Source organism: Prionailurus bengalensis, chromosome F2 (assembly GCF_016509475.1).
Source record: "Prionailurus bengalensis isolate Pbe53 chromosome F2, Fcat_Pben_1.1_paternal_pri, whole genome shotgun sequence".
Lineage (NCBI taxonomy): Eukaryota > Metazoa > Chordata > Mammalia > Carnivora > Felidae > Prionailurus > Prionailurus bengalensis.
The window spans coordinates 72,951,372-72,975,568 of record NC_057353.1 but is presented as its reverse complement, the minus strand read 5'-3'; the positions used below and the strand labels follow the sequence as shown (position 1 = coordinate 72,975,568).

The 24,197-nt window shown below is 46.7% G+C and overlaps 1 protein-coding gene across 3 annotated transcripts in view; it reads left to right on the top strand.

Moving 5' to 3' along the window:
* The window catches only part of ADCY8 (adenylate cyclase 8), a 220,960-nt gene that overhangs the window by 63,959 nt on the left and 132,804 nt on the right, over positions 1-24,197 (top strand). For all 3 annotated transcript variants that reach the window (XM_043601776.1, XM_043601775.1, XM_043601774.1), the window contains exon 3: positions 19,839-19,969. In XM_043601776.1, coding sequence (XP_043457711.1) covers positions 19,839-19,969 — 131 coding nt within the window. The remainder of the gene's footprint in view (positions 1-19,838; positions 19,970-24,197) is intronic.

The window sequence follows — 24,197 nt, the reverse complement described above, 5'->3', positions numbered from 1 at the left end:
CACGCATATACCAACTATTACGCTTTGTGAATTCGTAAAATCTCCTCAACGTACCCTGCGGCTCACAACCCCATGCCTCAATGTGTACTGTTTCCTCGGCCGGGAGGGCCCTGGCCCTCGCTTCCTCACGGGAGACTTTTAGTGTGGAATGACAGGAAACCCAACTCGCGCTGGTCTTGGCAATCAAAACCATAACGCCACCTCCTGTTACTGACTATCTGGGACCGGCGTGCATTCGCCACAGCAGGACTGGGACGTGATCTGTAAGAATAATGGAGAGATGTGGGGACATCAGATGAGTTTTCTTAGTTTAGGGAAAACGTAGAGGGACGCTACTCAGAGAGAAGACGCAGCAGCCCGTGAAGCTGCCAGCTTCCGGTGAACACGCCATGAAGACTCTTGCTTCCAGTTGAGAGAGCCTGGCTGGGCCAAGGAGAGTATAGGGTTTCTAGCAAATTCCCTTTGCTTTTCTCGCAGCAAAAGCATCCTGGATCCTCCCAAGTATTCCAAAGCCTCCAGCTTTAGGCTCACCTACCCACCATATGCACCAAACTGATCACGACCTCAGGGGGTCACTCGTCAAGGTGTATAGTCCTTCTCCAGGCCCGGCTTTGACCTACCTGGGTTCCATTCTTCACAGGCTTCAGGCACACGTTGATCCAGGGGCCCTCCAGTACACTTGGTTGATTTCTTCATTATTTGAGACTCCGCTAAGTCCCCAAAAGCCAAACAAAATTCCACCGCAATTGACTTTTTTCCCAGAGCCCCCTCCAGAACTGTCCTACTAGTAAGAAGGGTGTCATCATGGGGCATCAGCAGTTCCTCCCTCCTCGTGAGTTTGGGCCCCGCGTCGGGCTCTGTGCCGACAGCTCGGAGCTTAGAGCCTGCTTCGGATTCTGTGTCTCCCTCTCTGTGTCGTCGCTTTTAATCAAGTTAGTGCATTAAGGAGTGTCGACCAAGTCCGGAACTGGGTGTCAAGAATCAAACAAGATGAATTTCTTTTTTTAGGAAGAATTTCGCGTAATTAACTGGAGTTCGGTGGGCTTGGTACTTTGCAAATTCTCTCATAGTGACAGGTGGCATGTCTTCTGTCTCTTCCCTGGAATCCAAGTCTCTTGATCAGTGGAGGACTCGGGTTTCTCTCCTCATACCTAACCTGCTTTTAAACACGTAGTAGCATCGTATCAAATAAATACAATAATGACTGAATGCAGGAGCGTTGCCCATGAAGCCCTTCCCCCAGGTTTGAGTGTCACTGACAAATACGGAGGAATTCCTTCCCTCTCCTCCTCAAGCAGTTGGATGATAAGTTCCGCAGAAGGTTCCGTTTACAACCGCTGGTGTTTCCTCTTCACCTCTCTTCCCCATCAACTCCTCTTCCTCCTTCCTTACTGTCCAAGAGTCTGCAGTTTAAGTTGGTGGAAACCCGCTCTTTTGTCTGATAATCACAGGAATGTAAATACTCCATCTTATACCTCTTAAGTCTCCAACAGCTCAAAACAATTCGTCGTTCGCATCGATACTCCGGGTATCTCTTTGAGAGACACAAAAAGACAGGTGGTGCCCCGTACCGACCTTTTATCCTAATGCCATTAATACCGTATTGCCGTCGTCTTCAGTCTCTCAGTCAAGTACACTCAAGCACAGGGACGGCAGACGTGAAGTTCATCATCCCCTGCTTTGCTCAGCACAGACCACAATGCCTGCCATAAACTCCTTCCTTGGCACACGCCATAGCACCTTGCACGGGCAGATGAGTAGCGGATGATATTCCACAATAGACTATGCAAGGAGGCGGAAAAGCTTGTGAAGTGAGAGTCAGCCCGACATGGTCTGTGGCAGTCTAGAAAAGGATGAACCCTGATGAGGCTCCATAGCTCAGAGCCTGGTGCGTAGAACTCACTCACTCATGGACCAGGACAGCCGGGTATGCATTCAGGTGCAGCTGCTGACTCACTCCGTGCCCTTGGGACAACTATCTGACCTCCCTAAGCCTCAGTTTCCACATCTGTGAAATAGCAGTAAGAAATGTACCTGTCTTGGGAGTTGCTGTGAGGAAGGAGGAAATGAGGTGAATCGTGTATCATAAAGCTTGACGCGTAGTTAAGTGCTGAGTAAGATCTGTTGTTGGCAGTGGGGTTGTCGTTGTAATTACTACTCTTTCCTTTTGAATTTTTTTTATGTTTATTTATTCGTGGGAGAGACAGAGTGCGAGTGGGGGAGGGGCAGAGAGAGAGGGAGAGACAGAATCAGAAGAGGCTCCAGGCTCTGAGCTGTCCACACAGAGCCCCAAGTGGGGCTCGATCCCACGAATAGATCATGACTTGAGCTGAAATCGGATGCTTAATCGACTGAGCCACCCAGGCATCCCGTAATTGTGACTCTTTCTAAAGCATTTGTTTTAATCATAAGGCAATGTCTCGCACAGAAAACAAAATCCTCAGGCTACCAGAAGCTGAGTTGATTTAAAATTTTTTTCATTTTATGGATTTTTAGAGAAAGAGAGAGCACGCACAAGCGAGAGAGAGGGGCAGAGGGAGAGAGAGAGAGAGAGAGAGAGACTCTCAAGCAGACTTCACGCTCTGCGCAGAGCTTGACGCAGGGCTCGATCCCACTGAGCCGAAATCAAAAGTCAGACACTTAACCAACTGAGCCACCCAGGTGCCCTGAGATTGAATTGATTTTAAATAAGTAGAGACAGAGCCATACTCAGATGTTTGCAGCGTGAAAAGCCGCGGAAGTCAAAGGCAATTGAATTACGCCTTCTGTTCGGGGAGTAGCTTGTGTTTGCCCAGAGTTAGAGGGAACTAAAGAATGAACATTGCCTGTGTTTTCCAGGTAAACTTTGCTGATTATGATACTTCCTGTTATTTCAAATATAAATGAGAACTGTTTAATCATTTTTTTCATGAGCAGAAAATTGACGTCAGCGTACCATTAAACACCGAAGTGAAAAGTGACGATGCAGATCAACAGCCAATTGGTTTTATAGGCTCGGAGGAGGGGGTCACAGGGACCACATGTCCATACCTGCCCTGAACAGTTTCTCCAGACAGTTCGTGGAGATAGCAGTTGAAGGGCCACCTGCCACATTGCCTCCACTATGCCCTCTGGCCTCTGACTCGGTTTCTTTTTTGGAGCGCAGGCATTGACAGCCATGCTTTTTTAGATGCAGCAGAAGCAGGATGTGCAGTTTGCTGTCCTGTATTAATACAAGGTTGGCTTCAAGTCAGTTACTTCTCTGAGCCTGAGTTTCTTCACCTGTAAAATTGTTTTAATAATTCCTACCTCGAAGGATTCTTGTGCCCATTCAATGAGCCCGTACACAGGAAGGTGATCTTCTAACTGTAACCACACTTCAGATGTGAGTGTTTTTTAATTGTTTTAACGTTTATTCATTTTTGAGAGGCGGAGAGAGACAGAGCAGTTAGCGGGGGAGGGGCAGAGAGAGAGGGAGACACAGAATCTGAAGCAGGATCCAGGCTCTGAGCTTTCCGCACAGAGCCTGACGCGGGGCTCGAACTCACGAACTGTGAGATCATGACCTGAGCCGTTGTCGGACGCCCAACCGACTGAGCCACCCAGACGCCCCTATAAGTGATTATTTTTTAAATTGTTTAAATGTTGTATTGGAGGAGGATGGTTAATGTCCTGATAATACTGCCTTTAAGGGGCTTCTTTAAGGTTTAATCAGTCTTTTACCTCCAAATTAGAGCTCCTCCAATCACTATTGACACATGATGTTCTTTTTTTATTTTTTAAACATTTATTTATTTTGAGAGACATAGACTGAGGCGAGCGGGTGAGGGGTGGAAAGACAGACACACACAGAATCCGAAGCAGGCTCCAGGCTCTGAGCACAGAGCCTGACGCGGGGCCCGAACCCATGAACCGCGAGATTTGACATACGATATTCTTGGATCAATGTGAAAAGATAACCCATAGTCAATACTTTACAAATTTCCATGAATGAGTGTTATAAAGCTCTTGTCAATTGCTAATTAAATAGACCCCAGAATCATAACCACTGAATTAGAAACTCAGAATTCCCGGTGTTGGATTCTCCTCCTTCGGGCTTCGGCAAAAATGTATCCTTAATTAGGATGCCTTCCCTGAGTGACATTGACCCTCTCCACGCTCTCTGCACACAGGTATATTCTCTACCACACCACCCAGTTTTCTTTTCTTGGTGGACCTTAAAACTACGTGAAATTACATTGTGAATGCATATGCCTCCTTGTTTCCAACTAGTATGTAATTTGGTTGCAGCAGGGATCTGATCAGTCTTGTTCATCGTGTCTCCAAACTTTGAAAAATGTGTATTGAGTGAGTGAACGTTTTCTGGGGAGAGAGAAAAAAGAGAATTCACTGTGTGGGGAAAAAAGAGAATTCACCGTTCAAAGAGCCTGGGAAGCATGTATTACGGCACACTTATAAATAGGTATCTGTGGAAACAGCTGCCTGCTAAGAGTTAAGGTAGGCAGTAATTTGTTTTATCTGTCCACATGCAGCCACGGGCGGGGTGCTGCTCCAAGCTGTGGGCATCTTCCAGCATTTACAATAATAAAAGTTGCTCTGCTCAGAATGCAGGATTGTTTGCCAGCTCTAGTGAAGCTCATGAAACTTAAGCCTCAGGACCTCTCACTTAACACGTCCTTCCAAAGCCCTCCGAAGGGTCCTGGCACGTGTCTAGTTACTACTTGCAATCTTTTTCTTAAAGAGGATCCTTCCAGGGGCACCTGGGCAGCTCGGTCGGTTAAGCATCCGACCTCGGCTCGGGTCATGATCTCACGGTCCGTGAGTTCGAGCCCCGTGTCGGGCTCTGGGCTGATGGCTCAGAGCCTGGAGCCTGCTTCCGATTCTGTGCCTCCCTCTCTCTCTGCCCCTCCCCCGTTCATGCTCTGTCTCTCTCTGTCTCAAAAATAAATAAACGTTAAAAAAAAAAATTAAAAAAAAAAAAAAAGAGGATCCTTCCAGGGGCACCTGGGCGGCTCGGTCGGTTAAACGTCTGACTTCGGCTCAGGTCACGATCTCACGGTTTGTGAGTTCGAGCCCCACGTCGGGCTCTGTGCCGACTATACTTTCAGAACCTAAGCCTTCCCCCACCCCCGTAAACACCCAAGGGGTTACCGTCGTCAGACACGGAAGCCAATTTGAAAATGTACATGTTCTGCTGAATGGGTTCAAATATTTCCGGGGGGAAATAACAATGTGGAGGTCTTTTTCACACCAAGATTTGGTAGTTGTCCAAGAGATGTGTGCCTTTTTGGCATATTGAAGCAATAGTTGCTAGCTTTTGCAACGTAGCTCCTCGTCACCAACGATAGTATGTTGTTACAACAGATTTGGAAGTTAGCGTAGTAGGACAGGGATTTATCAGAATGGAGGGGAATAGAGCCGAGAGTCCTCCAAGGGCAAGTCTATCTGAGACTTCTAATTCTGTCCTTTGTTAGAATTTCAGGGGGAGATTTGTTTCTGAGAAAATCCCGACTGTGTTCACAGGCAGCTTAGTTGCTGCATGGACAGTGGAGTCAGACAGACCTGGTTTTGAGCCCCAGCTTTGCACCTCAGTAGCTGTGAAAACTTGGGCAAAGAACGTTAACTTGATGTGCCTCCGTTTCCGTATCTGTGAAACTGGAATAATCCGACATACCTCGCTAACCGTGGTGAGACTTACCTGAAATAAATGTTCGAGGTGTGCCTGACGAACGGGTACCACGGATCCCTGCTTCACCATCCCCAGGTCATGACTGGTGTTCCCAGAGTGAGGGCTTCTGGTTTCCACGACAGAGCTTTTTGAATCGAGCCATCGGGATGTTCCCGCATCTTGGATTCCCTGCAGGCTATGCGTTGTTTGGGGCCAGTCTGATTAACAACCTCCAAGCCTGGCACACGCCAGGCATGATTACCATTTATTGGAGGAAATTGAATTGAACAGTTCAATAGAGCCAAATACGCACGCGTATGTAACGGAACAGCAGAGGGATGTGTGGTATGACATTTGCGAACATGTGTTCAGGAGGATTTCTAGGGCGTATGTAATTTCTCCTGGACTGATGACTCTTAGAAAAGATCTTTGAGTATTGATGAGACTACAGAATCCCTTCCTGTTCCCCTGATCCCTGCTGCCCTTAAACAAGAGGACTTTTCTTGTCCATTGGCCTCGCAGAAGGGTTAAATCCTCTCTTGGGACCCCAGTGTTCCTCTTCTAGACCTTGTGGACCAGCCTCGCAGTCACTGTGATGGACAGCGTGTTAGCTGTGCCACTGCCACAGATGTTAACTCCGGAGCCCGCCGCCTCCTGGGTCTCCCCTGGCAAAATAGGGACAGTGGCCATCTTCTGGACAACCACACATCTTGTGACTGGACACTAGAAGACTGCCATTTAAAAATCCATTATCTCCATGACCACGATTGCCAGCAACCAAGAGCAGAAGTAGCTGAAAATAGCCTCTCTCTCACCTCCACATTCTATCTTGCCGGAATATACCTAATTTGCAAAATCCAAATTGTATCCAGAGCTGCAGGATTTAGGGAGATGCAGGAAATTAACTTCCCAGCCTCTTTCATTCAGAAAGGAATATTCGGGGCCTTTCCACTTTGGGATGGCAGCTCCCAGTAAGAAGCTCATTTTACTTATGACTTAGTATCACAAAGGCATACAATGTAAAACAGAGAAAGTGTCCGTGAAACCGCACTTCAAGGCCATGTCTCATCCGCTTGATTTCGGGCCCACGATTGTGTCCCAAACTCCAGTTTAAAAAATGCTGCACTAGGGGCCCCTGGGTGGCTCAGTTGGTTAAGCATCCAACTCTTGGGTTTCGGCTCAGGTCATGATCTCACAGTTGGTGGGTTTGAGCCCCATGTCAGGCTCTGCACTGGCAGAGCCTGCCTGGGATCTTCTCTCTCCTTCTCTCTCTGCCCCTCCCCCTCCCCTCAAAATAAATAAATAAATAAACTTTAAAAAAATGCTGCATTAGAGGTTGCGGGTAAAGGCCACCATGCCCACCACCACCCTCCTCATATGCCCGTTCCAGCAGACTCTCTAGTCCCTCTGGCTGGTGGCTTTGGCTTGTGATTCCGATGCCTCAGGATCCAGGACCCCATGGGGAAGCATCCTGAGAGCAAGGCATCCATTCCTCCCCCATGACGACGATAAAGCACAGGAAGAAGGGGAAGTAGCCCATCAAAGGACAATGAAGCAGAAAAATTAATGGCACTTTCTTCATTTACACGGCTTTGGAAGCATGCAGTGTATACACAACATCAAGAGTATTCAAGATAGCCCCGGCTTTTGTGCCATACTTACCAAAGTTTTTAGCATGGTTCTGCCGCTCTTGATTTCATGGGCAGATTTTTTTCACTTCTGAGCCAATATGCTCATCTATAAAATAGGATAATAAGACTCGCTTTGTCGTTATGTCCTTGGACAATATATAATATCTCTCTTATTTTTCTTGGCTGTAAAATAGGCTTTGCTCCATTGGCTAGCTGTAAGGGTCAAAGACAATAAATTGGGTGATAACTGTCACACGCAGGTGCTCAGATGTCAGTCCCTTTCCTAGTCATTGATCCTAATCACCCACCTTGTCTTTCCATATCTGTTACCTTAGAGTATTGGTTACCTTTTGCTCTATAATGACCCCAAAACGTAGTGGCTTAAAATAATCACCATTATTTAGCTGACAGTTCTCTGGGTTGGCTGGGAGTTCTTCTGGGCTCTGATGAGTGTCTCCAGTCACTGGGTGGGACTGATGTCTGCCGGGTGATCTCCCTTACCTGTGCGGTGATCTCACTCACATATCAGGCAGTTTGGCAAACCAGAGACCAGGGCATCTAATTTTCTACCACGTGGTCTCTCGTCCTCCAAGGGGGAGCTCGGGCACATTCACGTGGTGGTCGCAGGGGTCCACGCACTACAGGAGGTAATAGAAGTCCCAGTGAACAGGCACATTTCACACCTCCGCTTGTGCCATATGTGCTCTTGTCCCGTTGGTCAAAGCAAGCGACTTAGCCAAGCCAAGAATCCATATGGGAGGCCGCTACCCAAGGGGAATTATTATGCATATATTTACATACAACCTACCACATTTAGTAAGGTTGGGCTGTCCATGATTCCCCTTTGCCAAAGCTCTGCAGAATACCGGACAAAAACCACATCCCTCACTTTTCTCCCCACCTGTAGGTTTACAGCACATGAGAAGATGTTTGTTGTAGACAGTGTGGCTTATCAAAAAAGGTACATGTTCTATGGGGCTCCTGGGTGGCTCAGTCGGTTAAGCGTCCGACTTCAGCTCAGGTCATGATCTCATGGTCCGTGAGTTCGAGCCCCACATCAGGCTCTGTGCTGACGGCTCAGAGCCTGGAGCCTGCTTCGGATTCTTTGTCTCCCTCTTTCTCTGCCTCTCCCCTGCTCGTGCTCTGTCTCTCTCTGTCTCAAAAATAAATAAAAACATTTCAAAAAAAAGGCACCTGTTCTAATATTATATTATTTATATTAGATATCTCTAGTATTAGATGTTTATATTATAAGCCTTCTTTTCTGGTCCATTTTGGAAGGTTAAAGTGTAGACAGGAAGGAACGTGGAGGAGGAAAGGAGAGAGAGAGGCGGTCAGCCTTGGTGGAACCCCCACCATACAGCAGAGATGTAGTGTCACTTCCGTGAGACCCGCATGGAGGGCTCCTTCTCATTCCCATTTTCCCGATAAAGAAATTGACACTCCTGCCAAGATCATTCAGTGAGAAAATGACCTCAGACCTAGTTTGTCTTACATCAGAGCAAACTCTCTTCCTTCTCGCGGGTAACATGAAGATCAGGCTGGTAAATCTGGATCTCCTTCCCGTGGTTTCCTCAATGCCCACTGGAGAAAACATTTTTCATTTTCAACGAGCATAACATGTCCACCTCTGGCTACAAAATGGGTTTATAAATATGAACGGATCCCTAAGAGAATATCAAAGTATTTTGGTTCCATTGATACATCTAAGAAATGGCATTTTTCAGGCTCAGGAAGCCACTCCAACATAGACATCTTGGACTTTTTAAATTTTACGTTTAATGTTGCCTTATTTCTGCTTTCCTTGTTATAGCCTTGCTAGCTCTTTTGTCCTGACAAGGCCAAAGGAATCAAAGTCTAAGTTTTGATCTTTCAGTGTGTGTGTGTGTGTGTGTGTGTGCTGCAAATTGATCTCAGCCCTGTTGACAAAAGGAACATGAAGTTGAGCAAAACACATAATGAAAAGAAAGAAAACCATAAGACCTATACACCATATGATTGTAGGTATACCATATACTATATAACATGGAAAAACCGTATTGACCTATATACGCTGGGATTTCTCTTCTCCCAGAATGTCAAAGATCAGGATGTTCCAGACATTAAAGTATGCTGGTTAACGCGTGGTCACTGTGCAGATCAACTGTTCTCAAATGTTTGTCCCCAGGGATCCTAGACACTTGAGAAGGCTGCCGTGAGGACACTGACAGCCAGTGAGGCAGTCTGTCACTGTGGACTGTGTTCTCAATAGTTCTAAACTCACCTATCGGTTTCCCTCTCGCCTTCCTGCGATCAGTCACGGTTCCTCAGCCTGCGTATCTCTGAAAGATGCGGTGTGAGTCATTCGTGAAGAAAGTCAGCCGACATTTACGGAGTGCCTGCTGTGTCCCAGACATTGCTCAAGGTACTCAGGATACCACTGAGATCCTTGCTCTCGTGGACTTAGGGGGAGATGAGAGGAGATCAGCAGTGAGCAAACGAACAAAGGCATAAGCATGACATTTTTCATGATCAGTGCCATGATTATAGATGAGGTGACAAGGAACAGTACTCCAGATTGGGGCTTTGAAGAACTGAGACCTTTGGGAAAAGGCAAATTAAACAAGCAGCTGGGGGACGAACATTCCATGCAGAAGGAATACCTAACACGGAGGTCATAAGATGGGAACAAGCTTATTACCATGTTCAAGGAGCGGAAAGCTTCATGTGCTTGGAGGGTGGTGTTGATTGGGATGAATGATGGGAAACTGGGCCAGAGCACATATCTGGGTCAAGTAAATTTGGGTTGCTATTGTTCATCAAAGTGGATGCGTCAAGTTTAGGCACTTGGATATAGAGCTTAGAGTCCAGCAGACAGGCTAAGATTGAAATACAGCCTCTGGAGTGGGTCAACATACGCATGGTGTAGAAAGCCATTTCCCTAGAGGAATTAATCCAGGAGGGTAGTGCAAACGAGAAAACAGGAAGAAGAATGGTGCTGAGTTCTGGAGTCCTCCAACATTTAAAGGGGTAGGTAGAGGAGAAATAATCCGCACAGATGTTAAAAAGTTTAAAAAAATAAAAATAAGATGAAAACAGCCCAACAACAACAACAAATCAGAAGAGCAAGGTGCATAGACCAGAACCGGAAGACGTTCCAAGGAAGAGTAGTGGATGACTCCCTTCAGTGGCGGCCAGAAGGTCACAGGAGATCCATCAGTGACCCATTCTTCCTGGGTGGAGAGCGAGGGAAGCCAGACACAAAGGAGAACAGGTGATTCTGTTATATGAAGCTCAGGACAGGAAAAACTAAGCTTTGGCGTTGGGAGTCCTGACTCTCCACCAGCTCAAAGCATCTCATCTTCCACATCTCTTATCCCGCCATCTCTTTGAAACAGGCAAGAGCCAGGTGGTGTCCTGAACTGATGTTTAGTGCACTGCTGTTAATATTTTATGGCAGCAATTTTCAGCCTCTCAGCCGACTACACCGCGAGCACGGGGGAGGCAGAAGTGAAGATCGTCCCCTGCTTTGCCCAGTGAAATAAACAGCACTCGCTCATTCCTTAGTACATGCTTGCTAAATAACAGTTCTCCAGACGCATGAGTGAGTAGCGAGTGACATTCCACAGTAGATTATATGAGGATGTGGAAAAGCTTGTGGCATGAGAGGCAGTCCCAGGTGACCCTCTGAGCCCGAGGAAAGAATGAACCTGAATCAGGCTCCATAACACAGAGCCTGGTGTGGTGAACTCACTCACTAATGGACCAAGACACCTGACTTTGCATTCAGGTGCTGCCTTTCTGTGCCCCTTTGTGTGCCTTTGGCACAGCTCTCCAGTCTCTCTGTGCCTCCGTTTCCACATCTGTAAAGCAAGGATGATAAAGGTATCATTCTCATGAGTTGTGGTGAGGACAAAATGAGACGATTCACGTACAGAGTTGGACCCATTAGTGCCGGCCAACAGGAGCAGTGGGGGTGGACAGAATCCTATTTTGACAATACGATTGCTATTCTTTCTTAGGCATTTGCTTTGCTAAATAACGTGTGGACTGCTGGGGGACACGAGGGGCTTTTGGGTTGCTGTCCTGTTCTGCTTTTGGGTCTGGGTTCTGTTCACGAGAGGGTGTTTCATTTGTGGAAATACATCCAGCTGTGCATCTAGGATACGCCCATGTCCTTGTCTGTAAATTACACTTCAGTTACCGATAAGAAAAAGCCATCCTTCAGTGGCTCCCCTTAGCTTTCAAGGTGAAGTTACTGTTTCTTAGTTTAGCACACGAGTGACTTTAAGACCTGGCCCTTCTCCATCAACTCTTTGAAGCACTATGAGTACACCGTCTGTTACCATCATCCTGGCTTCACTCAGACGATTTCCTCTACTCAAAACCAAAACTCGGCTCAAGAACCACCTCCTCCAGGAAGACTTCCCTGACTGGGTCAAGATACCCTTAATTGGACTCACACTGCCCCTCACCTCCCGTCCATCACTGCACTTACCACCCTAATATCTTTCTGTACTTGTCTGAAGTTCAGTGAGAGGAGCAGCCTTTTCCTCATTACATTGTGTCATTTTGAGGGAGAGCTTGAAAAATAATTGATGAATGATTACTTAAGTAAATAGATGAATAATATTAAAAGGAATTTCCTGTTTCAGATTGATGATCGTAGAGAGATGGAAATGGAAAAAGAGCTGGAAATTCTTTTTTTTAAGTTATTTATTTATTTTGAGAGAGAGAATGCAAGTTTGCATGCAAGTTGAAGAGGGGAAGAGAGAAAGGGAGAGAAAGAATCCCAAGCATATATATATATATATATATATATATATATATGTATATATATATGTATATATATACGTATATATACATATATGTGTATATATATGTATATATATATGTATATATATACGTATATATACATATATGTATATATATACACACACACATATACAAAGTGCTAAAAATGTGTATATATATGTACATATATATGTGTGTGTATATATATATGTATATACCATTTTTTTCTGTTTAATCCCTTGTACAATTTCAAAAATTGGAAAATTTTTCAGCCTATATACAATAACAGTAGCTTCCCTTTTTTTCTCCTTCTCTTTGCCCACTGCACTGACCCACGTTCAGATCTGCTTTCTTTGCCGGAGACTTAGCCACGACTATGTCACCTATTTTCTGTCTGTCACCTAGGCTTACAGTCCATTCTCTAGAGTCACACAAATAATATTACTTCCCTTCTCCTCTCCCACTTAAAAAAATCATTGGCTCCCTATTCCCCTATGACCTAAAGACCACAAATTCCTTGCCACAATTCGCGAGGGCCATGCCACACTGTTCCCAGTGGAATTCGCAAGTCTCTATTCTGATTAGTCCTTCACAGAGAACCTTCGACCACGGTGAACTCACCCACAAACTTGCCATCCCCTGTCCGTCCTGTGTCTTTGTTCATTGTCTGAACGGTCTTCTCTAACTCTAACTGGCAAACTCTTAATTTTTTTTTAAAGCTTCATTTATTTATTTTGAAAGACAGAGAGAGAATGTGAGCAGGGGAGAGTCAGAGAGAGAGAGGGAGAGAAGGAGAATCCCAAGCAGGCTGTGCACGGTCAGCACAAAGCCCATTGAGGGGCTCCAACTCACCAACCGTGAGATCATGACCTAAGCCGAAATCAAGAGTTGGACACTTAACCGGCTGAGCCACCCAGGTGCCCCTCCTATTTTTTTTAAGACATGATAATATCCAGCTGGAATATCTCACCATCTGTGAAGCCAGCAGAGCAAAGTTCAATGCCTGCCTTTATACCTAAGAAAATTCAGATTCAGAAGTATCAAGGAGCTTGCCCAAGATCAGACAGTGGGTCGGTGCATGCCGGAAAGAGACTCAAAATCACGTCTTCCAATTGTGGATTTCTGACCTATATATCAATGTCTTTTTATTGAAAATGGCCCGGTGTTTACTTTTTTTTCTGTGTCGGAGAAGAGTGGCGAACCTTATGTGAAAGAACCTTTTAGCGCTCTCTAAAAAGACTGAAATCCTCAAGCCATAAGAAGTGCTTAAAAGAAAGATTTTTATTTTTTTTTAATGTTTATTTATTTTTGAGACAGAGAGAGACAGAGCATGAACGGGGGAGGGTCAGAGAGAGAGAGGGAGACACAGAATCCAAAACAGGCTCCAGACTCTGAGCCGTCAGCCCAGAGCCTGACACGGGGCTCGAACTCATGGACCGTGAGATCATGACCTGAGCCGAAGTCGGACGCTTAACCGGCTGAGCCACCCAGGCGCCCCAAAAGAAAGATTTTTCTAGAGGAGCTGCTTGGGAGCAGATTCGGCCCCTCGTGTCTCCTGCATACAGCAAATGTGTTCTTTATTCCTCATATTTGACGAAACTCCTTTCAGGGCAGCTCAGCATTGTGCCCGACTGTCATGCTACTGCCTTTGATTTATCATTGTGTTACCGACCCAGAAATCGCCTTCCTTTCTGTCCGATAATGTAAGAGTTGTCGACACACCAGAGGAGGCCCTCAGCTGTGAGTTCCCCCGCGTGTGCTAAGGGTCGGGGAGGGTGTAAAACTGATGACGAAGGCGTGTGCTGCCCTGTCATGGGTCATTCTGCATTGAAAGCGCTAAAAGTTGTGGGGACAGGGTGACCGTATGCCATCTCTACTAAGCAGATGCCTGGGGAGTAGAGGGAGTATTTCGTCACTGACATTGTTTCAAACTGGAATATCAAGGGTAAATGGTGATTGGGGATGATAATAAACAGCAAAGCAGTTTTGACTATGTTACTATTGTTTTAAATTCCCTGCAGTGAGCCGAGGTCTGTGAAGGCAGGGCTTTTGTTGGCCTTGTGCACTGGACTCTCCGGGCATTCAGTAGGCATTCAGCAATGCTTAAGCAAATCCAAGAATAAGGAAAGAGCCTTGCCTGGGAACTACCAAATGAAGGGAGCTGGAAAAATCTTAACTCCTTGAAAAGATAAAAAGAAGAAAAACTTCCCTGAAACCTGAATTTTGTTACTCATTCTTTATCTTTTTAATATGAAATTTATTGTCAAATTGGTTTCCATACAACACCCAGTGCTCATCCCAGAAGGTGTGCATTCTTTAAAGTGTGTTCCCCGTCATGGACTACAGACGAGAGAGTAACGCAGCCTCTGGCTTGTGAGCTGGCTGCTGGAATGAATTAAAAGCACACCTGATCACTACTGCTATTTAGTAAGCACCTACTGTGTGCCAGGATCTATAAAAGGGGCTTTAGCGTAAACAACAATCCTGGGAGGCAGGCAGTACTATTCCCATTTTGTAGATAAAGAAACTGAGGCACAGAGGGGTCATAGAGGTTATTGTGGTCGCAAGGTGGGCCAGCTGTTGAGCAAACTGCAAGCTTGCCTGACTCCAAACCTTGTAGTGTTTGTATTTCTGGGTAGAACCAAAGGATCCTGGTGGTCTTAGACCATCACCAAGGAGGCATGGATGGTCTCCAGACTTTTCAGCCTCCTTGCCGAAACCGCCTGAAGTGCGTATATGGAATACGCCTTCGGGAGCCAGTTCAACAACGGCTTCTGCACCTCTGTGCTCACACTTAACCTTTCAGAAATGGTAGCAGTTCCGCGTGAAAACCCTATAAAATCCCTCTGTGATACAAACTCAAATGCCAGAGTCAAGATTTTTGGTAATAAAAACTTAAGAAATTTTAATTTTTACAAGTGCGGCTGAAGCTTTTCACCGTGTACCGCAGTTGCCTTTTTAGATTCTGTCTGTGCATTCTCCCCGTATTTGCTGCGTCGTGTTCCTCCTCTAAGAGCTTTAAGTTTTTACACCAGTGCACAATCAGAGCTCTGAAACAGTGCTTAAAATACAGCATGCATGCCGGGGAATTTCATCAGCACGTGGGCTGTGGTTCCAGTGTGCTAGACCATCTCCAATTCTTTTACAAATACTAACTCACTTAATTCTACAGCCCTGGCAGATGGATGCTGTTATCACCAGCCCCGATTTACAGATGGGGAAATTGTGGTACAGAAAAGCTAAAGAGCAGATCCCAAGTCACAGAGGTAGGAGTGGGCAGGGCTAGGGTTTGCCGCCAGAGCCAAGCCTATGACCGACCTTCCTCTAACTTACCCGTGTCTCCACGTTCCCTGCTCTGCACCCCTGTGGTCAAAGCGGGATTCTGTTCAGGAGCAGGTGTTTATAGTTTACTCATCCTTTCCTTCCACGAATGTGGAAGGAAGGGGGACTTTAGTTTCTCCCCTCTGCACCCAACCCACCCCTTTCTCAAGGGTCACTTCAGTGATGACCAGTCTCTTTATTGTGCCCCTGCATCTCTGACCGTGAGCCTTAGGCAGGTCTGGATGTTTGACTCCTTAGGCAGACGTGTTAAGTCTTTTTTGTCTTCTTCCAAAATTCTATTTAAATTCTGGTTAGTTAACATACAGTGCGACGCTGGTTTCAGGAGCAGAATTCAGTGTGATTCATCACTTACATACAACACCCAGGGCTCATCATAACAAGTGCCCTCCTGAATCCCCTTGCCCCATCTAGCCCGTCCCCCACCCACCTCCCTCCACCAATCCTCAGTGTGTTCCCTATCTTGAAGAGTCTCTTATGGTTTGCTTCCCTCTCTCTTTTTTTCCCCTTCCCATTTACTCATCTATTTTGTTTACTAAATTCCACATGAGCGAAATCGTATGGTATTTATCTTCCTCTGACTGACTTTTCCCTTAGCATAATACACTCTAGCTCTATCCAAGTCATTACAGATGGCAAGATTTCATTCTTTCTGGTGGCTGAATAATATTCCATTGTATTTATACCACATCTTCTTTATCCATTCAGCAGTCGAAGGACATTTGGGCTCTTTCCATAGTTGGGCTATTCTTGATAGCCCTGCTATAAACATTGGGTTGCATATACTCCTTGGAATCAGCATTTTTGCACCCTTTGGATAAAAACCTAGTGGTGCCATTGCTGGGTCATAGGGTAGTGCTATTTTGAACCTTTTGAGGAAACTCCACACTGCTTTCCAGAGCGGCTGCACCAGTTTGCATTCCCACCAACAGTGCAGGAGGGTTCCCGTTTCTCCACATCCTCTCCAGCATCTGTTGTTTCCTGTGTCGTTAATTTTAGCCAGGCAGAGGTGAGGTGATACCTCGTTGTGGTTTTGGTTTGTATTTCCCTGATGATGAGCGATGTCGAGCATCTTTTCATGCATCTGGTAGTCATCTAGAAGACACGTTGAGGCTTGAACTGAGCGAGACTCTTCTTAAACTGGCCAGAGCTATAAGGGATAAGGACCAAGAGCTCTCAGTGAATGAGAAGTGACAGAGAAGGATGAAGCCAGCTTGGAGCAGAAGCAGAGATCCACATTTAGGGGAAAGAGTCATTATGGGTCCCCTTTGGTTCCCCATACCCAGCCTCTGTTTTGCCCTTCGTTTCCGTGAGACATCCCAGTATACTTGGGATAAAGCCTGAGTTTTCTGAAGCAGGCTAGGGTATCTATCCGTCAACAGAGGAATCTGGATAATATGGCCACTCTTTCCTTACCAAGCCTGTGTTGGGTTCTGGAGGTGGACATAACACCACCTCGACTCTCAAAGGCTTCACGGACAGACATCTAAACAAGAATTGCAAGATCGCTTCAGTTGAAGCCATCAGGATGAGAAGTTGCTTGATTAATTGGAAAAGTGGGTTAAAATGGGGAATTCTGAAACATTGTACTTAAACATTTGGCTTATAACTTAAACAGAAAATAACAAATCCATTGTCCAGTCTTTTGATATAAAGCCCACGCATTTATTTTTAGCTTAGATCTGTTGTTTCTTTTTTTTTTTTTTTTTTAATTTTTTTTTCAATGTTTATTTATTTTGGGGACAGAGAGAGACAGAGCATGAACGGGGGAGGGGCAGAGAGAGAGGGAGACACAGAATCGGAAGCTGGCTCCAGGCTCTGAGCCATCAGCCCAGAGCCCGACGCGGGGCTCGAACTCACGGACCGCAAGATCGTGACCTGGCTGAAGTCGGACGCTCAACCGACTGCGCCACCCAGGCGCCCCAGATCTGTTGTTTCTTATTGAGACCGTAGCTAATTGGGCATCAGCCAAGGCCTCTAATTCCTTAAAATGAAGCAAGGATTGAAAAGGACTTGCAACATGATCAGAGTGACTTTTGAATTTTTATTACTTTTCCCACAAATATTCATGGCCATCTTGCCCACATCTGATTTGGTGACAGTGTCTTAGCTACCCAGCATTACCGGGTCTTTCCAAAGCATTCGATTGCATTTGCATACAAAGAGCATCACTTGTTCCTACTTGTTTTAAAATTCTAACTTAGTATCTAATTAAATAGAATGAGTGTACCAACAGATGAAGTGACATAATCATGTTTGGGAACAAGCCCAGTACCTCCTGGCCAGCGTGGGGCTACATAAGGAATAGAAGCTACGGGCGTCTAGAGAGCTCCTTATGAGCTGGGGGAGCTTCAGCCCCGCAGTGCTCAGCTGACAGGTGTCAAGGGGGGACTGGAAAAAGTGGACCCACTGAGTCAGGTAATCCAGAGAATTGGTAAGTGGAGGTCACCCAGGAAAGCCGCTGCTGCAGTAAAGTCAGAGACCGGTGCAGGTTGCAGTCAGGGCAGAAGTAGGCAGGTCTACGTGGCATAGGAGGATTCAGGGGGAGCTTCATGGAAGTGGTGTCACTTCCGCAGACCAGTGAAGGAAGGCATCCCAGGGACAGGTCCATTATGATCAGAGGACTGCGTGGCCCATCAGAATAACTGGAGGGTTTAACGTTTTATTTATTTTTGAGACAGAGAGAGAGCATGAACGGGGGAGGGGCAGAGAGAGAGGGAGACACAGAATCGGAAGCAGGCTCCAGGCTCTGAGCCATCAGCCCAGAGCCCGACGCGGGGCTCGAACTCACGGACAGGGAGATCGTGACCCGAGCTGAAGTCAGACGCTTAACCGACTGAGCCACCCACGCGCCCCTGGAGGGTTTAAAACACTGGGCTGGCGAGCCCCTGTACTAGGGATGAGCCCATGCCTTATTCCTGAGACTAAATACCGAATGGTTAGTCTGGAGGTGAAGTTCTCATCCCCTGCCCTCTGCCTCGCTCGGAGTCTTGAGGACCCACTGAGTAGGAGCCCAGCCTCTCCTCTCTTGCCTTTACAGCTCTAGAAAGGCTACCAGGACCTCATCTGTGGCTTATAGAGCAGTCTGCCCCACGTCGCCAGGTCATCTGCCACCTGCCCACCTCCACTGCCACTTGGTCACTGTGCAGGCCATGCGAGTAATTTAATCTCTCCTGGACTCCGTCCATGCAAGGCCAGTGATAATTTGTCCCTGCTTAGTGTCGGCGTTTTGCAAATGGATGGTGAAAATCCTTAAGAGCCATAAATAACTACAAAGATACGAGAAACTTCGGTGTTGGGCATTCACCTGTCTTAAGCTCAGCTCCACATCGCAGCAAACTGTAGAGCAAAGAAGCCAGATCCCTGCCTGGTCCCCACAGCACACGTCTTTTTAGGATTTCGTTCTTGTGGCCGGTGAATCAGTTGTTGTTTTTTTGTTATCTACCATGTTGATTGCAACAGAAGAACATTCTTCTGTCAAGTGTTAGGTCCCTGCTTTCGGGCCGTGTGTGTCTCGTTTCTCTCCTCTTGAGGAAGAGGTAGTACCTCCTAACCCTGGTTTTGTCCCCCATTTCATTAATCGTAGCACGTTGTCCCCATCAGGGAGACTCGGAGCCTGGCCCTCCCTGTGGTCACACCCTCTTTTGCTCCTCCCATCGCAGCTGCCAGGCATCTAGGTCTGGTCTCAGCGTCACCTCTCACCTGGACCACTGAGCAGCTTCCCCAACTGGTCTCTCTGCCTCTACCCTGGGCACCCTCGTCACATTTCGTTTTCCGAACCACAGCCAGGGTGATCTTTTAAAATGTAAATCCACAGTGGCCTCCAGTTGTAGATGGAATTAAGTGCCACGACGTCTTACACAAGCATGGGAGACGTGGCTACCCCTGCAATCCCATCATCTGTCACCCCACCCCTCTGTCACCACCCTCCAGCCACACCATTGCTTTTTTTTTTTTTTTTTTTTAATATTTACACCTGCTGTTTCCTCTCCCTGGACCTTTCTTCTTCTTGCACTACACAGGGCTGGCTCATTCCAATCTTTCAGATTTCAGCTTAAGTATCAGGTCCTCCAAAAGGTCCTTCCTAACCTGATTTGAATCGTGTCATCAGCCGCCACGCTCGGTGGCCATGACCTGTTCTCGCATGGCACTCGCCGCATTTTGTGAATGTGTATGGGTGCATTTGAGTGGGTGATGTTCAATGATCGGACACCTATAAGCTCCACACTCCTTTGGATCACCACTGTCTACCCAACATCCTGCACAGTGCCTAGCAAATAACACGTACTCAGTAGATACTTGTCATGTTCAAGGATGGTGTGAAGTTAGCAATTCCTCCAGAAGGTCAGCCAAGAGCCCCACGACTTCTACGTGGTGCACGCACCCATCTCAGACTTGCTGGGCGGCCTAACGAGACTATCCGTCTCCTTTGCTTTGTTGTGTTCCAGGAGCGACTCGTGCTGTCTGTGCTTCCCCGGTTTGTCGTCCTGGAAATGATCAATGACATGACCAATGTTGAAGACGAGCACCTGCAGCACCAATTCCATCGGATCTACATCCACCGCTATGAGAATGTCAGGTGAGAAAGACAGCGCCCTGACCCCTGCTCTGCACTTGATCTGTGTGTGACTGGCTGCTCTCGTCAGACTGCCATGACTTCTGTCTGGCTGAATGCCAGTGCCTTTCTTCATTTTGCTGATGAATTCATTAACCAGTGATTATTCATCATAGAGTTCATTTCCAAATTGAGGCTCGAGAAGAATGTCAGAGAAATAGAATTATGTCGGCTTGCCTGCCTTTACATTTCGAGTGGAAAAGCAAAAGCCTTTTACATTATGATTGAAAAACTAATTCCAAATGCAACCTAGAGACTTCAGGGGTGATCACATTGGTCTCCTTCATATAACTTTTTTTAAAACAATGTAAAATGGATTACAGCTCAGTTGTTTTTTTTTTTGCAAACATATTTGTGGCCAACCATCCATCCATCCACCCATCCATTCACCTATCCATCCATCCATCCATCCATCCATCCATCTACCCATCCATTCAACTATCCATTCATCCATCCATCCATCCATCCATCCACTCACTTACCCAGTATCCATCCATCCACCCATCCATTCACCTATCCATCCATCCATCCATCCATCCATCCACTTACCCAACTATCCATCCATCCACCCATCCGTTCACCTATACATCCATCCATCATCCATCCACTTGCCCACCCATCCATCTACCCACCCTTGCAACCACCCACCCTTCCTCCCATCCATCCTTTCATCCATCCATCCACCCATCCGTCCATCCACTTGCCCACCCATCCATCTACCCACCCTTGCACCCACCCACCCTTCCACCCATCCATCCCTTCGTCCATCCGTCCATCTATCCATCCACCCACCTACTTACCCAACCATCCACCCATCCACTCATCCATTCACCCATCCATCCATCCATCCATCCGTCCATCCATCCATCCACTTACCCAACTATCCATCCATCCACCCATCCACTCACCTACCCATCTATCCATCCATCCATCCATCCATCCATCCATCCATGCACTTGCCCACCCATCCATCTATCCACCCTTGCACCCACCCATCCTTCCCCCATCCATCCCTTCATCCATCCATCCATCCATCCATCCAGTTCTACTTCTTCCTTGTGTAAAACTTTGGGCAATTTACATACTTGAATCTCAGGACCGTTCTCTATAAAATGGGCATTTTAATAGCCACCTTGCAGGGGTTTATGTACATAACGTGAGTGAAGTTATATACAAGGCATAGAATAGAGGTAAGCATACAGTAGAGCATTAGGCATCTGTAGATGGTTTTAGACATATGTCCTAATTATAAGCAAAAACAACAGATCCAAGTCTGTTAAAAGGCTGCCTAGTAGCTCATAGAATAATTGGGGAAGGATGGAGAGGCAGGCTCAGCAAATGAGGCAGAGCGAAGCCAGAGCAGAGCCAGAATCACAGCAGAGCACTGGGCCAGTGAGGACGCTGCTTCCACTGTCTCTGAAGAATGCACTGCTTGTGCTACCAACTCCCTCACCCTCCCCAACACAGCTGCCACCTCTTGGAATCCTCTGGCAGCCCCCAGGATCTGGATGTGGTGGCCTTTGCCCTGCCCCCACTCCCCGTTCCCCCTGCCTCTTTGCATTGCAAGTTAGAGCCTGGGGCAGATGTGTCTGATTGGCTTAACCCAGACACTCACCAGAAGTGCCTGGAAAGCAGATACCTGACATGGGCGTCTTGTACAATAGAATTATACCTCCCTCCCACTAAATATCAGAGGGCAAACATACCCAAACATAGGGGGAAATTCTATACATTAAACAGCTCTAAGAGTGACCAATGTACCCTCTTAGCTCCTTTCGTCCTGACCTTGGTCTGAGGGAGGAACAGCTTTTCCTTCTAACCAGCATCTCCGGGCATTCACCTGGCATGCTGGGACACGCATTTGAAAAGAAGTCCAACAGGGGTGCCTGGGTGGCTCAGTCGGTTAAGCGTCCGACATCGGCTCAGGTCATGATCTCAGGTGCGTGAGTTCAAGCCCCAGGTTTGGCTCTGTGCTGACAGCTCAGAGCCTGGAGCCTGCTTCAGGTTCTGTGTCTCCCTCTCTCTCTGCCCCTCCCCTACTCCCTCTCTCTCTCTCTCTCTCTCTCTCTCTCAAAAATAAAGATTAAAAAATTTTTTGAAAGGAAGTCCAACAGCAATCATGATTCCAACACAGCGGGCGTCTCAGTAGAGGTCATTCTCAGGATTTTGCCCAAGACTAGAGTTCCACTGGTGTAGGTGCCTGGGTCTGCAAAGCAGCCTTTTGTCAAATAGCAGCTCCCATAAAAGATACTCCCCAGATGTACAGATTGGTCCCGTCGATAATGAGAACTCATCGATGCCAGTTGTGGACAACAGGTTCAGGGAGGTGCCTGTAATTATAATACAGTGTAGGATTCTATTTTTAAAGTAAGTAAAAAGGCTGTTAATGGATCATATAAAGAGGAAGAGCTAGGGGGAGGGGAAGGGGATGGGGGTGATAAGAGAAACCTTCCTAAAAGACATGATTCTTATTTACCTTATTTGAAATTGAGCCAGCTTAGTGAAAAATATCAAAGAAAGGAATCCCCAGCCAAAGGATTCGTACAAGTGAAGGCTGAAGAGTGAGATCTGTCTATCTATATCTGTATCTGTATATAATATGTAACATGTATCATATGTATGTGATTATTATATTATTTGATACTGATAATTGGTTATCATTATGTACATGATATGATATATGATATGATATATATGTCATAGAATATGATAATATATGTTATATGATACATAGACATCTAAAAATAGGAAAAGAATATTATGCAAGTGCCTGTCACCATGAAGAAGGCAGGGGGCGGGGGAAGGAGACAATTACTTTCAGTAAAGAAAAAAAGGAGAAAAATAAACAAGCCTGCACAGCCACACCAACTTATTCAGGAGCCATAAGCTCAATAAACGATGTGCTTGGTGTTCTTTTCTGCATCGATCAGTTTTCAGTGCTTCCCTTAGTCGGGAACAGCTAACGTGACTTCTGCCCTCCCCACTCCACCTATTTATTTTTTTTAATTTTGTTTAATCTTTATTTATTTTTGAGAGAGAGAGAGAGTGAGACAGAACATGAGCAGGGGAGGGGCAGAGAGAAGGAGACACAGAATCTGAAGCAGGCTCCAGGCTCTGAGCTGTCAGTGCAGAGCCTGATGCGGGGCTCGAACTCATGGACCCGAGGTCATGACCTGCGCCGAAGTCAGATGCTTAACCGACTGAGCCACCCAGGCTCCCCTAACCCATTTATTTTAAATCATTAAACGGACTTCTGGCACTGGAGACCCTCTTGCAAAAGTATACACGGCACCAAATTAGAATTGGGTTTGCTTCCCTGTGCTTCTCAGTAGCCTCAGCCCCAGGCAAAGGAGCTGCTTCTAACAGAAGAGTCTGCGGACGCCTGCTGGCACACTGGGGGCTCTCCTGCCCTCACGGAGGTCGGGGGTGGGGAATGCCCAGAGCCTCCCCCTGGAATTGGGAAGGTGAACTCTGGGAGAGAAGGAGGGACCCCTCCGGCCGGCTGCAGGGCTGCTGGAGACTAAGATAAGATCAGAGATGAGAAAAGTACAGCCTGCTCTCCCCTGTTCCCCAGCACCCAGAGCACCTGCTGCGGTGTGGGGAGCATTTTCTAAATTATTTCCAATCCCGTCTGGCTCTTCAGGGCAACCCACCTCTGCTCATTCTTTCTTCTCTGTTGCTTTTACTGCTGTGGTTGTTTGGTGACCCTTCCCTGAAAACGGTCTGCTGTAAACGTCTAATCCTTGATCGTGTTCCATACAATCCTTTGTCTCCTGTCGCGTATGTAGACGCGAATAGGTCGGTATAGGTTATGGTAAGAGGTGCCCTTACCGTGCTCAGGGGACTGAGAGCCAGGGGACTAGGCTTCTCATTCCAGAATGCATTCTCTGAGCCACATCCCCTGCTAGACTTTGGGTGCATCATTTCATCTTTGGGCACCTCAGTTTCCAAAAACTGAACTGTTTGAAATGGACAGAACCTTTGGATTCTCCTGTTGATTTCAGCCCTGTGCATCTGAGATTCCAGCAGCGTCCCTCTGGAGCTACACCCAGCCACTTGGTGCCCAATTCCTTTTATTTCTCTTATTTTCTCCCGTATATTTAAGACACTTACGTTAGTTAGGGTAATACTGTGTGCTCACTGCTCACACTCCTGGTCAGTGGGTGACTCGGGGACAAAGGCCCTCCCCTGG